The 15,651-nt window shown below is 32.4% G+C and overlaps 1 protein-coding gene across 3 annotated transcripts; it reads right to left on the bottom strand.

The window, feature by feature from the left end:
* Positions 1–8,687: 8,687 nt before the first annotated feature.
* LOC109340334 (trihelix transcription factor GT-4-like) lies at positions 8,688–15,410 on the bottom strand. 3 transcript variants are annotated; one of them, XM_019578004.1, is made up of 6 exons: positions 14,712–15,409; positions 12,752–12,790; positions 11,311–11,442; positions 10,763–10,987; positions 8,933–9,188; positions 8,859–8,884 (listed from the first exon to the last, which is right to left on the bottom strand). In XM_019578004.1, the coding sequence occupies exons 1-5, from the start codon at positions 15,406–15,408 to the stop codon at positions 8,968–8,970; spliced, it is 1,314 nt and encodes a 437-aa protein (XP_019433549.1). In that variant the 5' UTR covers position 15,409; the 3' UTR covers positions 8,859–8,884; positions 8,933–8,967. The 3 variants fall into 3 exon arrangements, 2 of the variants coding, with proteins under 2 accessions (XP_019433548.1, XP_019433549.1); XR_002106778.1 differs by lacking the exon at positions 8,859–8,884 and adding an exon at positions 10,018–10,361 and having other exon boundaries at positions 9,080–9,188; positions 14,712–15,410; XM_019578003.1 differs by having other exon boundaries at positions 8,688–9,188; positions 14,712–15,408.
* Between the last annotated feature and the right edge of the window lie 241 nt (positions 15,411–15,651).

Below are 15,651 nucleotides of genomic sequence, written 5' to 3'. Positions count from 1 at the left end.
TTCGTTTGCGGGTTCACCTGCAAACTACATCTAGGCTTCCCCATTTGATCTTGAGAGATTTTCTTCACTATGGAAAATAATTGTTTTATAAAATCACACTTCCTATACACATAACAAGAACTTCCTTCTCTGATCTGTTGAGCCTACTCTCTCGGTTTGACCTCTCAACCCGCCTATTCAGATACCTATACCTTTCGCAATTTTGGCCCCACCGATGTTTCGCTCTATCCAAGACTTCTTGCCCTTGTGAATACACAAATTCTCTTTTCCCGGTGATACTAACACACCAAGAGAACTTTTCCTTGTTTTTCAAACTATTTGCCGAGTTATTGATGTACACTTAATGTGCGGATATTAACTATGAACTTAGCTCTAAAACCCTTGACAGAACTCTCACAAGAAGCCTAAGACTAAATGTGATGTAATACAATGGTTTTTCAATGTATGAAACTAAATCATTCTTAGAAAAAGTTTTTTTCTCTTTTCTATCAAGAAAACTATGCAAGATTTTACACTATCTTTCACTCAGAGAATAAGCAAGATGATATGAAATTTCTGAACTTAGAATCTTGGTTTTCTTTTTCAAAATGAATGTTATGCACATGGGTTGAAAATACAGTTTTTATATGAAACTGTTTTTACCTGTCATTAATCAATTATCTAATAATTTAAGATTAACGTGTTATGCAAAACAATTTTTCTGTTATGGCTTAATCGATTAACAATCTCTTTAATCAATTAACGAGCCAAAAATATTAGGAAGATAGCCACTATAACTACTTTAATCGACTGCACCAATCCTTAATCGATTAACGGATTCCCACATGACATAATTGATTAATATATATGAATTTTTTCATTAATGAATGGTAAACTTTCTATGATGTATAAACATGCAATACATGATTTTGAAATAGATAATACTTTTATGCACAAAAACCATGTATGATTAATGCTTATGCATGAATCTACTTATCTATATGTTAGGATGTAATGCCTCATTTTATATGGATTCATTTTAATCTCTTGTGAGACTTCCACCCAAAGTTTACCTATCCTAGACTCATAGCTAGGCAATCATCTTAGGACTTTCTAGAATATATAAAATAATCCTAAGTCTACGATGTTGACCTTGAGTCTTTGACATGTTGTTTGTTGTGATGTCCATACCTTAAAGCTTCCATTTAAGTCCTTGTATTCATCAAAACTATGTAGGTTAATCACATAAGCAACCTTTGACTATTTGCCATGTCATTTATGTGATACTTTTGTTTGATATTTTAAACTATTTTAATATTTAATTTCAAAAGGTTTAAATAAATACTAATTTATTTACAACTTCTAAGCTATAGTTGGTGGTAGTTTTACTGTATTTTGGGTTATTTTCTCTGTCATGTCATGTGATGTGTAAACTTGTAATGTTTTATGATATTGTTTGATCCATGTAGTCGACTTCACCTAGTGGGATAAAAACTTTGTTGTTGCTGTTGTTCTTTTTTGCCTTTCAGTTATTGGTTTTATGATTCTATCATAATTCCTTTAATGTGATATGTTTGGTTTTTAGTGCTCAATTTTTTTGTCCAACTCCCTTAAAATATTTTTGAGTTCAATGGTTCACCGACCTCATTTGGTTGTGGTGAATATGAGATGAGAGAAAAGGAGAAGGTAGAAAGTAAGGGAAGTTTATGTTTTGGTTGTGAGATGAAAGATAATAGAGAGAAAGAAAAATGGTGGGTCCCATGCCAAATTTTGTTCTTTTCAAATATGAGAAGAAAGTGAATTGAGAGAGTAAAAAATCACAAATAACTAATTGCCACAACTTTTCACACTATCACATACATGAAATACTCATGCAACTCTTTATGTGATACTTTTGCTTGATATTTTTAAACTATTTGAAAAGTATATTTAATATTTAATTTCAAGTTTAAATAAATACTAATTTATTTACAACTTTTAAAACCAAATACATTTTTATAATTAAGACTTAGAAAATAAAGTTAGTATATAATTATTTATTAGGGTAAATTTGTATTTGTATAAGAAAAGCTCATATTTTATTCATCATTTTTCTTTCATTCATTTTTATTTCACTACCATTTAACTATTATTATATTCATCATTTATCTCCAAATACATATCTCTACATAATGTTGTGAGTTATCATCACTATTAACGTTCATATTTAAAGTAATGACCGCTTTTTCTGCAAAATCAAAGTTAAAGTGCAGCGGAACAATATGCAGAAAAATAATAGGAAATAAAATGAAAGAGATAAGGAGAAGAGAGTATACAAGGAGTTTTATACTGGTTCACCTTCTTGTCCACCGAAGGCTACATCCAGTACTCTTGCCACACAAGAGATTTTCCACTAAGAATTATGAGTTGTAATTACAATATCTCACCCCGAGATCTCTATGTACCTTACACACTCCCTAATTCTTATACCCTTGGAAAACACCTTTCCAAGTGAATCTATTCCCCTTTCTTTTCACACCCCGTGAAAGAAAGAATTCTTTACAAGAATGAAGAATATTCAACTATGGCAGATTGCCTTTACAAGTATGAAACTTATGTAACTTGCAATCCAAACTCTGAATATATATAGAATTATATCTTTGTAACAGTCTTTGAAACACTTGAAGCAACTTTGCAAAATTAACTTGAAAGTTTAAGAACAAGTTACAAAAAGTTCAAAGATAAATTCTAAGAAAAAGTGTGAGAGCTTTTGAGAGTTGAGAGAAATTGTATAAGTTGTGTGTTATTCTCTTCTATGTTTGTGTGAGAGTTTAGAGCCTTTATATAGAGTTTAGAAACACTCTTTGAAGGTTTCTGAAAGTGTATGAGTTGTTTGGAGTGAAAACCTTTCAATTTGAAATCTGAAAAACACTTCCAACATCTCTCAGTAATGGGTTACTCAAACTTTCTGTCCACTTGAAATTTGAATTTTACATTGAGTAATCGGTTACTCAAACTTTCTGTCCAACAGATGCTTAAAAATTATTTTGAGTAATCGGTTACTCGCTTTGAGCAATCGGTTACTCAGCTTTCAAAAATCAGTTTTTCAGTTGGATAACTATTTTCTCACACATGTAACCTGTTAATTAATGAAGTAACCTGTTACACACTATTTTTGAAAAATGTTTTAAGTCTTTTAAAAGTGTCTCACATTTTCTAAAAAATAGTTTGAGCAATTATACTTGTATATACTTAAGAGTTTAGGATAAAAGTACTTACAAAGACTTAATCTAATGTCTTGAAGCTTTATCTTCATTTGTCTTCATAAGTCATCTTCCTTTTCTTCTTTTTGGTGATGTTGGTGTCTTCATCAAAACCGTGCCAAGGTCAGGAGCAAGATCTTCTTCACATCTTTCTCCTTATTCTCTTTCTCACCTTTTTCTTTCTTCTTAACTTCTTCTCAACAACCAAATGAAGACTTAACGTTTTTTAGTGGCTTAACTAAGTTAGTAATTGCAGAAGATGAGTTCTAAAGCTTTTGGGTTTAGTTCTCACCCTCTATTTTCTCTGTTAAGTACTTATGTGCTAATGACTTGCCACATCAACTAGCCGTGTGGATGATGGCATCAAGCTTAAGTATGTTTTAGGGGAGCACATCTCATGTCCAAATATGTATACCACTTCACGTACTATTTTATTTCCATTGGTAAGAAAATTTAAACTTAATTTATATTTAATTCATGTTTTACTTCTTACCAATGAGAAGCAAGAGATAGGGGTGAGCAGGACCCACCCTATCCGCTCACCCAGTATGGCCCGATCATGACCGGACTCAAATAGGGTTGGTCTCATAGGGTCTAGGTGAGGTTTAGATTAAAAAATTAGACACATTAATATATAGATCCGGGTAGAGACCAAACATAACCCAACCCGACCCACCCCATGACCACTTACTCATCATGTTTGTATGTATCTCTATTCAATTGTGTACGAATTAATTCATCATTTTTGTACAAAGTAATGACACCTTTTTTGTGGAAAGTATCATTGATTCTCTAATTTTTTATTACATATACATGATTATTGATATATATGCATATATCATTTTATATGTCAAATTACATATTCATAATAAGTAATATTGAGAAGACTTTATCTAAAATGAGCATGCATCATATTTAATCAAGTCTAGGGTCAGGTTCAGTTTTAAAGGCTGACCATATCGATATTTAGGGTTAGGTTAACTTCCAGTCTAGGATTTGGGTTCAGAAAAATGACCTGACCAACATTCAGGGTCGAGTAAGGGACACACTTTAACCCGTCCCAATCCAACTCATGTTCACCCCTAGCAAAGAATACATGAGTGGTACAAACTTTTTGTAGAAGATATGACTCTTGTTTTTAGTCCTCATAAGTTTAGGGAGGAAGGTAAATGAATCAATCATTCTAGAGTCACATCTCCTATGGCAAAGTTTGTATCAATCCATGTAACATTTGTTTCTCATTGGTCAGAAAAGTAAAACAAGAATTAAATATATATTAATTTTATATTTACCGACTGATGAGAATGAAATGGTACATAGAGTAATACAGACTTTGGAACAGAAGATGTACTCTCATTCTCTAGAAATTGATAAGTACTTGTCTTAATTTAACTTGTTACAAAAATCATGTTAGTCCAATGTCATTGTACATATGAGGGATATATGAGAATTACCTTAAATTGAGAACAAAGAAAACCATGTTGGTCAGTATTGTAAGAGCTTTACACTATTTTTGTTTCTATGAAAAAAGAGGGGAAAGAAAAGTGGTAGAAAATGTCAATTTTCACCATTTGGTTTAACACTAAAAAGGAGGGAAAATATAAAATATGCATGAGTCCCATATAAAAAGTTTTCCTCCCTAGTTTGTAAAGAAAATGAAGAAAGGAGAGAAAACTATAAAAATTCCAAATTTTTCCTTCCACCATGAATGAATTAAAGAACCATAATCTAGGTGAAAATATATGCCAGTGTTATGAGAACTAGACCATACTAGACAGTCTGACCGGTTTTAGCACTGACCAAACTTGAAAACGACTCTGGTTTGAATTCTTAACTGAATGAGAGTTGGACCGCTTTGAACTGGGAAAATTTCGGTCCAACTGTGTTAAACCCGGTTAAACCATAATAACCCGGGAAGTAAACCGAAAGGTTTACTTGAAATTAAAAAAAAAACTAAACACTACTATATTATTTTGTTTTACCTCGGTCTATAAATATATTGAGAGATGTTATTCCAATATAATTATACATAATTATTAATAATATAAATTTTTGCATTTTGTATATAATTATATATTTATTGATAAAAATTATTAATTATACATGAAATCATCCGGTCCGACGGTTTAATTGTTTAAGCCAGTTAAACCTAGTACGAAAACTATTTTGATTTGATGTTCGGCTCGAGTTTCACAATATTGATATATATAATATAGTAAAATTCTTTGTTTATATTCATTTTTATGTGAAATTAATTATCTTAATTTTATTTTCGTTGCTTCTAAACTCACAAATAAAAAGTAATTATGTATTGTCAATAAATATGGAGTGAACAGAAAAATAAACATAATTACTTATAATTACAAAAAAAGTGACAAATAATAAATAAATTAAAAAGACAAAATGCAAATGTGTAGAAGTGAGATTGTTAGAAATATAAAAGTGATTGTCAAAAATGAATTATACTTTATTTAAATACATTAGTGAGAAGAAGATATAAGATGCTAATGATTTGTATTGAATTTTATAAACAAAATTTGTTATGTTAAACTTAGTTTATATGTTACTTAAAAATATTAATCAATATTATTAAAAATAAATTATTTATTTATCTAATTTGAAACATTAAAAAATATTATTTAAAAACTAGACAGATTATATAGTTATATAGATATGTATTGTCATTTTAAATAATTATTTATTATGTAATTTAGTTATATAATGAGGACACTTATGTCATTTTAAATATATTACGTCAATCAACCAAACACTAAGATTATCATTTCATTTTCTACTATTTTTCTTTCCTTCTACTTTCTTTTCTTCTACTTTTATTCATTGACTAAACATAGCCTTTAGTCTCATAAATAGTGGTGGATTTTGATACAAAATTTAGGAGGAACAATAATATTTAATTACAATTTATAATTAAGTTTAAATGAGTAAAAAATAATACAAATATATATAATTGTTTCAAAGTTTCAAAATAACATATTAGTTTTAAATAACAATAATCACGATTAAGAAAAATGTACCTTCATTAAAAATATCTTAAACTCATCCACAATTGAATTAGAGGTAAAAAAAATTAGTTATTTTCTTTTCATTATAAATTACATATAATATTGTCTACAACAAAATTCATCTTTTAACTTACTGTATAATTTTGTTAGGTTATTTTTATTTTGTTGAAAATTTTGGAGTAACTAAATCATAATAGTTTTTTTGGTACTAGCAATGGTACCTCTCACCTTTTTGGGTAAAGAACTAATCCATTTTAGGGTTCGTGATTGCCCCCTCCAACAAGTGTTGCTCTCAAGAATCGAACCGTCGACCTTGAGGATTCAGTGGGGCCTTACAGTACGAGACCAACACCTTGTTGGTCTAAACCATAATAGTTAAGATAAAGCGAACAACTCAATTAAGTAAATAATATGCATTTACTTTCATGTCAAATTTGAACTTAATTCGGGGATGATGGAAATTTTTTCAAGCATGAATGACTAACAACATCAACAATAAAATATCAAAATCTTATATTGCTCATTGAAATTCATAGGATAGAATTTTTGGACAAAAATACGTATGTTATCAATATTAAATGATTTATAAAATTCCTTACGATCTTAGGACTTTTGCTTCAAAGTTTGACAAAGACAATATGCATCAAGATCCGCCACTGACAATATGTGATCCTCAGAATCTATTTTATAAGTATAAGATCATTAGAAACTCAAATGAAATCATAATATTATAAGTAATACCAAAATTAACACATGTAAAATAACTTGATACATTATCTATAATTTATAAAAGGATCAAAATTATATTATAGATATTTATGAAGTTACAAATTGAAGAAAAATGTAATGTCCACATCATTTGGATGTACCTAACAAATTAAAAAATTAAAAATTAAAAATTCAAGGGATAGTTGTCCCCACCTATTAGTGAGAAGATCCGCATCTGATCATAAAGAGGGAGTCATCTATTAAAAGAAAACATTTTATGACAATGCTAGTAACATAATGAGTATGAAGCTAGAACTACAGGTGTTTCCATAATACTATTTTGATCTCCTATAATATACAAACTAATCTCCCCCTAATTTCTAACTTTTATACCCCAACCAAACCTGAATAACCACCAAGGATGACCGGTAGCTACAACAATCCCCGTGAGATTGATAATCCAAGTTCAAATACTTCATATTACTTGATACTTGTTACATAAGTGCAATAACTTATTCACTCCCTGAGAGCACTTTGTTGTGCTCGATCATGCAACATATTTTTGGAGTCATTTAGTATTTGTTCTAATAGTTAAGAGATTCTTAACTGATAAGTTCATATCTTATCTTTCCTCTTTGCATTTTAAATTTTGTCCACGTGATGTTATTCATTCAAAAATAAAATATAAAATAACTTTTTAAAAGTAATTAAAGTTTTTATTCTATTTAGTACATGGTAATTTATTGTCAATATTATAACTGAATATTTTGAGCTGATTTTTAAGAAGTAGCCACATGTTCAGAAGAGAAATCATGGAAAGGAGAATGAAGTGAGAAATGTTTTCATTTCATTATAATGATTCACTTCCTAGTTTCTACTGATGGATGGCCAAATAGCATGGATCCGTAGGAAGCATACAATTATGATGGTGAAGATTATAGCATACAATTATGACGGTGAAGATTATAGCATACAATTATGATGGTGAAGATTATTCCTATTCTTCATGGAGACAGATCGCCAATTGAGACAACTACAAAGTTAAATCATGTGAGTCATCCCTCCATCCAAATCAATATTCACAATCAACCAACTTGACGACATCGAGGAAAGAACTCATTATAGTAGATCATTAAGAAATTTGGTCCGCTCCATGCAAGAAAGCGCAAAAATATGGAACAAAAATGTATCCAATGATAGTGAAAAAGTTTTAGATAATATCTCTGTATTATATAATATTCATATTCATATTTAATTATTATTAAATATAAATAAATAGTGAATAATATAATGATTGCATATAAATTTTTATAACAACGAACAAGGGAGCCCAACCCATAATGGAGCAGGCATATGAATGGCCAGTAGGATAGTTAAAGCAAAGAGAAACTAGAAATCAAGAACGAAGTGCAAGGTTACACAGAAGAATAAAAAAGATAGAAGAAAAGCTTGATCACCAAATTAAGTTGGAAGTAGAGAACATTAGGTATGATATTCCACCCTTAAGTTGATTATACCTTATAGAGTGGAGAAGAGGTTCAGACATCAACTAAGATTTATACAACCTTATTCTCATAATCGAGGAAACTGCTTCCAAGATTTAAACATATAATATTTTGATCACTAAGCAATCACCTAACTGTTGCAACAAGACTTGCCATATATACATATTAGAAAAACCAAACAAACCAAATATTGTAAGGAATGGTTTTTATTAAGAGTCCAGAAGGAAGACTCCTACCAAAGGTAACATGTTAGAAAAACATGCAACTGTCTACTACATACACTATATAGTATAAAAGGTAATGAAAAGAAACTATACACAATATGGAGTATAAAGTCATATTCATATTTACAGACATGACAAGGCAAAGGGGATAGTCCACTTTCCTATATTAGTGCCTAACATATGTCTTAGATATATACAGCACTATCCATAGTTTGAACTTTCCAAACCCTCATCACTAGTACAGTCCTAGATCCTAGTGGCTAGCAAGCATCTGAGAAGATTGATCCTACAGTGCACCTGGACTCAGACTCACGCCACGGTAAATGGCACCTGGTCGGAGATCATCCAAAGTATCGATATGTCTGAAGCTATCAAATTCCCTGAGACATGTCCAACCACGGCGCGATAGAAAATCACGATAATCCTCTTCGGTGTAAAAGATCTTGTCTTCGGTATGCACAGGGATATGGTCAGACTCATCATAGAGGCATATCTTAATGGCTATTCCTGCAATGATAAACTTTATGTTACACAACAAGTATGCAATTCCATTATAAAAGGGAGGGAAGAAAGGGTTCCACAAACTCAATGCACAAACTTCAAAACTCTACCGAGTACCAAAGTCCCAAACATTTATAGTAAAATGAAACCATAAACTACTAAATTGAGTAAGAAAGAACAAGCCTATGCACATCTAATGTATCCATCTCTATTCTGTTTCATCTTTTATTAGAGAGTTCAAGCTTGGAGCAGAAACTCTAGGCACGCCTGCCATTGTAACCAAGGTCAGTCATTTATCATTAATTGATATTGTGTGATGCAAGGAATTTCAGGTTTTGGAAGCTTTCATGTGTGATGACAGATGGGTATTTTAAACAAAAAGAGATTTGAGGAGATCTGAGATCATGAAATGAAGCTGTTTATTGTTCTGTTCAATGAATTTACCACACATTAATCTTCAACTTGACTAATTCAGATGAGAGTTGTAAGGGAAAACAGTAGCAGCGATTAAAATGAACAGTTTCATCTATTGAAAAACTGTGTGAAGTGACAGTGGACTAGGATTGAATCGGGGAAGGACACGTCATTTGAGATGCTAAATGGGGATAAAAATATGCTTTGACAGTAAAGGAAAAATACTCGATTTTCGCACTCCAGAATTCTTTCAATTCCAGTGCCTTTCTAAGTTATTCAATTACATGGATCATATGCAACATAGGGGAGAAATAGAGACGATGAGACAAGAAAGTAATAATATCGGAGACAATACTCATCCCAATGCACCGAGTTAGAACCTTGTAAGACCATCTGTAAGGTTAATTATAAAAGTTTTTACCTTCTCAAACCGGAGTCAACTAAAGTCTTCTGTATAAGTAGAAAAGGGCCAGAAAGGAAGCTTCACTAATCTTCCATATGCAGTAGAAGTGTGTCCAAAAGCCATAATTCATAGCATGCCCTCCATGCTCTGTGTTTTCCGAAGCTCTCGTAAATTTGTTGTTGCCATATTGCTAGACCATGATGGCTCAAGTCCATTCCCTTTACCTTTTCAACTTCTGAGGTCTTTTTATGATCCGCCCCAGTGAAGCTCATAAATAGCAATGAAGATGAAGATGAAGAAAACGAGAAAGAGGAACTGAGGAAGAAGACTTTTTTAGCCATTAAATCTTGATGTGACTACTCCTACCCAGAAAATGTTTTTTGGCCATTAGTACAAAGATTTGAATATGAACCAAAACCTTAAGGGTGACAAAAAATGAGACTTTTTTACCAACCATTTTTGACAAGGCTTATTCAACAGCTGTTAGCACTATAGTGAATCTCAACAGATAGTTGCTATGATAAGTTTCAAACAATGTGACCGGAGGTGGGGGCACTGAGTGACTAAGCTTGGCTTTCGATTGAAACTCCCTCACATCCCTACCTATGAGTGTGTGCAAGTGAAATGTGAAACACTATTTAGCAAGCATGCTTATCAATATACGAGGCAATTAATGTCTCAGACATTTAAAAACAACTTCAACCAACAAAAATAAGTTAAAACAAATTCAAAAGTTTCAAGAACACAAACTGAGTGAAATTACCTTCATCAAGGTGAAGAGTGTAACTTCCCAAAGGCATGTCACGATCAATACTTCTGATTACCCGGTCTTCATCTTCCAACCAAAATGCACGTTTAGTTCTCAACCTAAAAGCAGCTCTAATTGCTTCCTTGATGGCTTCTGCAGCACCATCAATACCTATTCGTCTTGTATAATCACCCCATTTGACTGATATAACCCTACCACAAGATGACTGGCCTTCTTCACCTGTCAAAATATAAATATGTGGAAGCAAAAGTAAGCATATATTAAGCTTAAAAGGGGGAAGAAACTGCTGTAAAACATTAACTTGCGCTGCTGGTACAAACACAATACACTTATCAAGAAACCAAATGATTAACAAAAAATGTATCGTCATTGAGAAATCATGTCATATATAAAATTGAGGACACTTGATCAGACACTAATAAAAAATCTCTGTTATCTGTCATTTTCTCCACTGTCTGTGGTGATCAAGCATATATCAAACAAATAAACTTTACATTGCTTTTTTTATACAACGGAAAGCAACTTTACATAGCTTAACTTACCACTTCCAGGAGTTTCTCTCCAATTCCAAGGCGGAACTCCATTAGCTCCAACTGCATCAGCTGTGGTCAGGGAAAGAGGATATCCATCATGATCCAAACGTCTCTCAAGATTGAGTGTTGGTCTGCCAGTAGCTGAATGACAGGTATTCAAGTATTACAATTAATATTTTCGATTAAATTAAGTATTATGTTAATTATAAAGTGGCAGTTACTACTACGGAAAAAATGAATAGGGAAACATATTAAGATGTGATCAAATATACTTGAAATAGTAATTTCTAACTACTTCATTTTTTAACCAAAATGTTAAGAATGTAATTAGTATTAAATATTAGCTTGGCCATTATAAAGCAGCAATGCACAGACACCTTAATTTAGAAAAACTGACAAGTGATATAAGCAATATATGACACGAAAAAATATGCATTTCTACGCTTAGACACTATTGCTATAATTAAATAAATATTTACCAGAAAAAGAAACACCGGAATGCTAGAAGGTCATATGAGGTAATGGCTAAACTTCCATGTAATGCATGTAAGGAGTAACTACATCACCATGGCTATTGTACAGCAGTTTAGAATTTAAAATTCCACATGCATGTCTCAAGTCATATGGTGTAGTGCATGCTAGCTACTTACTGGTGTAACTAACTGGAATTAAAAAACAGATTCCACTTGAAACTATAACCAACATGGTTCAAGCAGTGCAGTTAGAATCATTAGAATCACATGATTCACAGCACGACTCATCACAATTCAGACCCCTAACACTACATAAGAATAGATGATCAAAATCAACCTTGTTCTGTTGCTGAATCGTCAGAATAGCTCGTGAATTCAAGAGATCACCGCTCTGGCGCCATTTCTCCGATTCACTGTCCATTTGGGAGAGTTTTGGAATTACAAGTTCAACTCGTTCTGGAAAATAGCTTCAAATGGCCTTTCTGCATTTTGTGTTTTGGGCATCTGGGTTGCGTGTAGAAATGGATTGGGTTGCGTGTGACCATTCAGTAGACACAGTTTTCTTGTGTTTTTGTTTTGTTTGGATATGGAAGAAAGTGATGAAAATACTAATTCTATGTTATTAGATAAGTTTAAATCCTAAAAGTTGTGTTTTTGATTTATTATGACTCAAACATTGATTTATTTTGAAGTTTATATTTCAGTTTATTGATTATGTAATGAGTTATTTGACTTTCAAATGTTAATATCTATCATATCTTTGTGCAGAAATATATTTTATATTATGTTTAATTATTACTCATGTAACTTATGATGCAGGATTTGATTTGATTCATGATTTGGAAAATAGGACTTCCGATTCACAATTCGAATCTAAAATGTGATAATCATGGGTTCAAGAGGTACCAAATATGAAATAATCAAGGAAGCAAGTGAATGAAGTAGAAGACCCTCACACTTGAATTACATTAACATACCTTCAACAGGCCCAAAAGAGATGCATGTATCTTCCATAACTGTACAACCATATAACCAGTCAGATAACTGTCGGTCTGTAAATCAGACAAAGCAAATGCGAATACCAAAATGGAAAACTTAGTTCTAATGACACAACAGAACTACTTATTTACTTCTTCGGTAGACACAATAAACATGGTTATCTGAGCATAAAAGTCATATACTTACGTAGATTGCAATAATAATAAATTAACAATCAGCTACACAAGCAATGATATTGTGATATATGAACTAAAAAGGAAGTAATCAATCATCAAGAGGACTAGTTGCAAAACTTTTGAATAAATTTTCACAAATCTTATACTAGCCAAGTGCTACCAGACAAAACAAATATCACGAAATAAAACTCGAAAGAAATCAAATCACCAAAATGCACTTCGATTTTCACAACCTCTTGTCAAAACGTCGAATCATTAGAAACAGATAATGTAGTAGCCCTGCCCGACTTTTCAGACTGATTGGTAGTTGAGTGATGGGTTTATGGTCATCATGGACTAACTATCTGAAAACCTTAATAGTTTGTTTGGTTTCACATTCCAAGACAGGGCAAACGTGAAAGCAACAAATTGTTACTGGCTGAATGCGTGTTTGATGGGATTTGAATGTGAAAAACAAACACGCACTAAGTTGTTAGATGAAAGTGAAGTCACATAAGTGACATTACTATGTTAGTAGTTGGTAAGCGGACAGTGGACACAACAGAACTCTATTTTCTTGGATCCCATCCCTTAGTGGAGCCAACATGTTCCACTTTTAAACCCTATACATATTCTATTATATTTACACAAACATAAAACAGAATTCATAAATTATGTTCAATATCATTCTGGCACGTCTATCGAATGCCATTTAAATCTCTAACAAGATAATGTTAATTGAACGAACATATATAGAGCTTACGAAAATAGTTCATGACGTTATAATAACCTCTTTTAGCTTATCCCAACAAGGTTATCAGAATGCTCATCAAAAATGCATAATTGAGCTATTTAGCCAACTGAGCCCTTACACAACTGAAAGGAGTAGTGCTACTTACACAATACAATCTCTTCTCAATGACCCAAAGGGGAAATCTAGGGTTCAAAAAAACTTCAAGCCATTATCAGGATCAGCAAACTCTTCCTTTATTCTATTATACCAAACATATAATAGAACTGATGTTATTATCAGTCCTATAATAACAAGTCTACTGAATGCTACTTATATCTCTAACAAGACAATGCTACTTAGGGGGGATTTGGGAGAGCATGCTTATTTGGAATAACCGGAACTTGAAAATTAAGTTTATGAAAATAGCTTAGGGCATAGTTAATGACCTTTCAATAAGCTCTGCTTTGCTTATTTCAATAAGATTGTAATAAAAACATGGGGAAAAAAACTCTTTTTAGCTTAAAGGGTGGTCATACATAGTCTTACCCTCTCAAGTGGAGTGCTTGTTTCCGGGAATTTAACTCAACCTCCAATTCACAAGGCAGCAACCTTAAAGTTGCTTTTAGGCTCACCCTCAAACTCTTCTTAACTTATTTAAAAAGATCTTATTGACCAACAAGACATTGATCCAGTAGTGTGGGTCCTTATTGAATCCCCAGAATGACCAAAAGGTCAAATATTGGATTCCCAAGAGTCACACTTGTTGGGAGGGACAATTACACAACCTGGAAGAAGAGATTAATTCCTTACACATAAGGTGATGGATACCTTGGTCATACAAAAACCAAAGATCTTATTGAATAAACACTTAATTAAGTAACTTAAGCAATTTACTCAATTGTGCCCTTACACAACCTAGTGGAATAATGCTTACTAACACTACACAATCTCTTTCCACAAAGATAAAAAAAATGGCAATGCTACTTACACAGAGTACACAAACACTTCAATACCGAAAAGGGCAATAAATGATTCTAAAAAAGTTCAGACCTTTATCTACAAAATGCATAAAGGAATCATTTTTATGATTGCAAGGGCTCTTATATTGCACAGTTTTCCCCCTCTCTTTCAAAATATCCTCAATCTCTTTGTAATATCTCATCTTAGCACCAGACCCATTTCTTCTTCTATCTTGATGCTTCACTTTCTTGAACTCTTTCAACAAGTTCCTCCACTTATCAGTACACATAGTTGGAGATCGATCAAACCCTTTTACCCTCATCTTAGAAGAAATTTGTTCCCACAAATGCTTGTTTGATTTCGAAGTATTGAATAGAATATCCCTCTCTCTACGAAGCGCGATGAGGGTGCGAGTTTCGTCTTGGACCCATGTTTCAGCGCGTTTTTTGGGGGCTTTGGTTTCGTGTTTTTCTGGTTCTGGTTCGTCGCCGCTGCTTTCGGCGGGGATGATGTGGTGGTGGTAGTTGGGTGGTGGTGGTGGGAAGTTATTGTTTGAAACGCCGACGTCTATGATCATGTGTTGGGTGGTGGGGTCCACTTGTTCTTTGTAGAAATCAATGGGGTTATGTTTCTCTGATAAATACATTTTGTTGTTGTTGGGAAATTGAGAAAGTGAGAATGGTAAGAGTGTAAAAGGTGTAAGAAAAGAGTTGAAGAATGAAGAAGAGAGAATCAAACGGAAGGAAACGTTGGCGTGAATAGTAAGCTTGTTTTGATTTTTTTGCATCATGACCAGACCGAATACGGATTGTGTATGGTCGAGTTTAGATTCAAAAATTAGATCCCATAATATATAGGGTTGAGCGGGGATTATGTATGTGTCTCTATTTAAATGTATATAGTGTAATACATTTTTTTGATAAAAAAAATAGTAGTGATCCTCCAATTTCATCATATATATGATTAATAATATATATATATATATATCATTTTATATGTCAAATTACATATTCGTAATAATAAATAATAA

The sequence above is a fragment of the Lupinus angustifolius genome, unplaced genomic scaffold (assembly GCF_001865875.1).
Source record: "Lupinus angustifolius cultivar Tanjil unplaced genomic scaffold, LupAngTanjil_v1.0 Scaffold_161_1, whole genome shotgun sequence".
NCBI lineage: Eukaryota > Viridiplantae > Streptophyta > Magnoliopsida > Fabales > Fabaceae > Lupinus > Lupinus angustifolius.
This window is presented reverse-complemented; position numbering and strand designations above follow the sequence as displayed.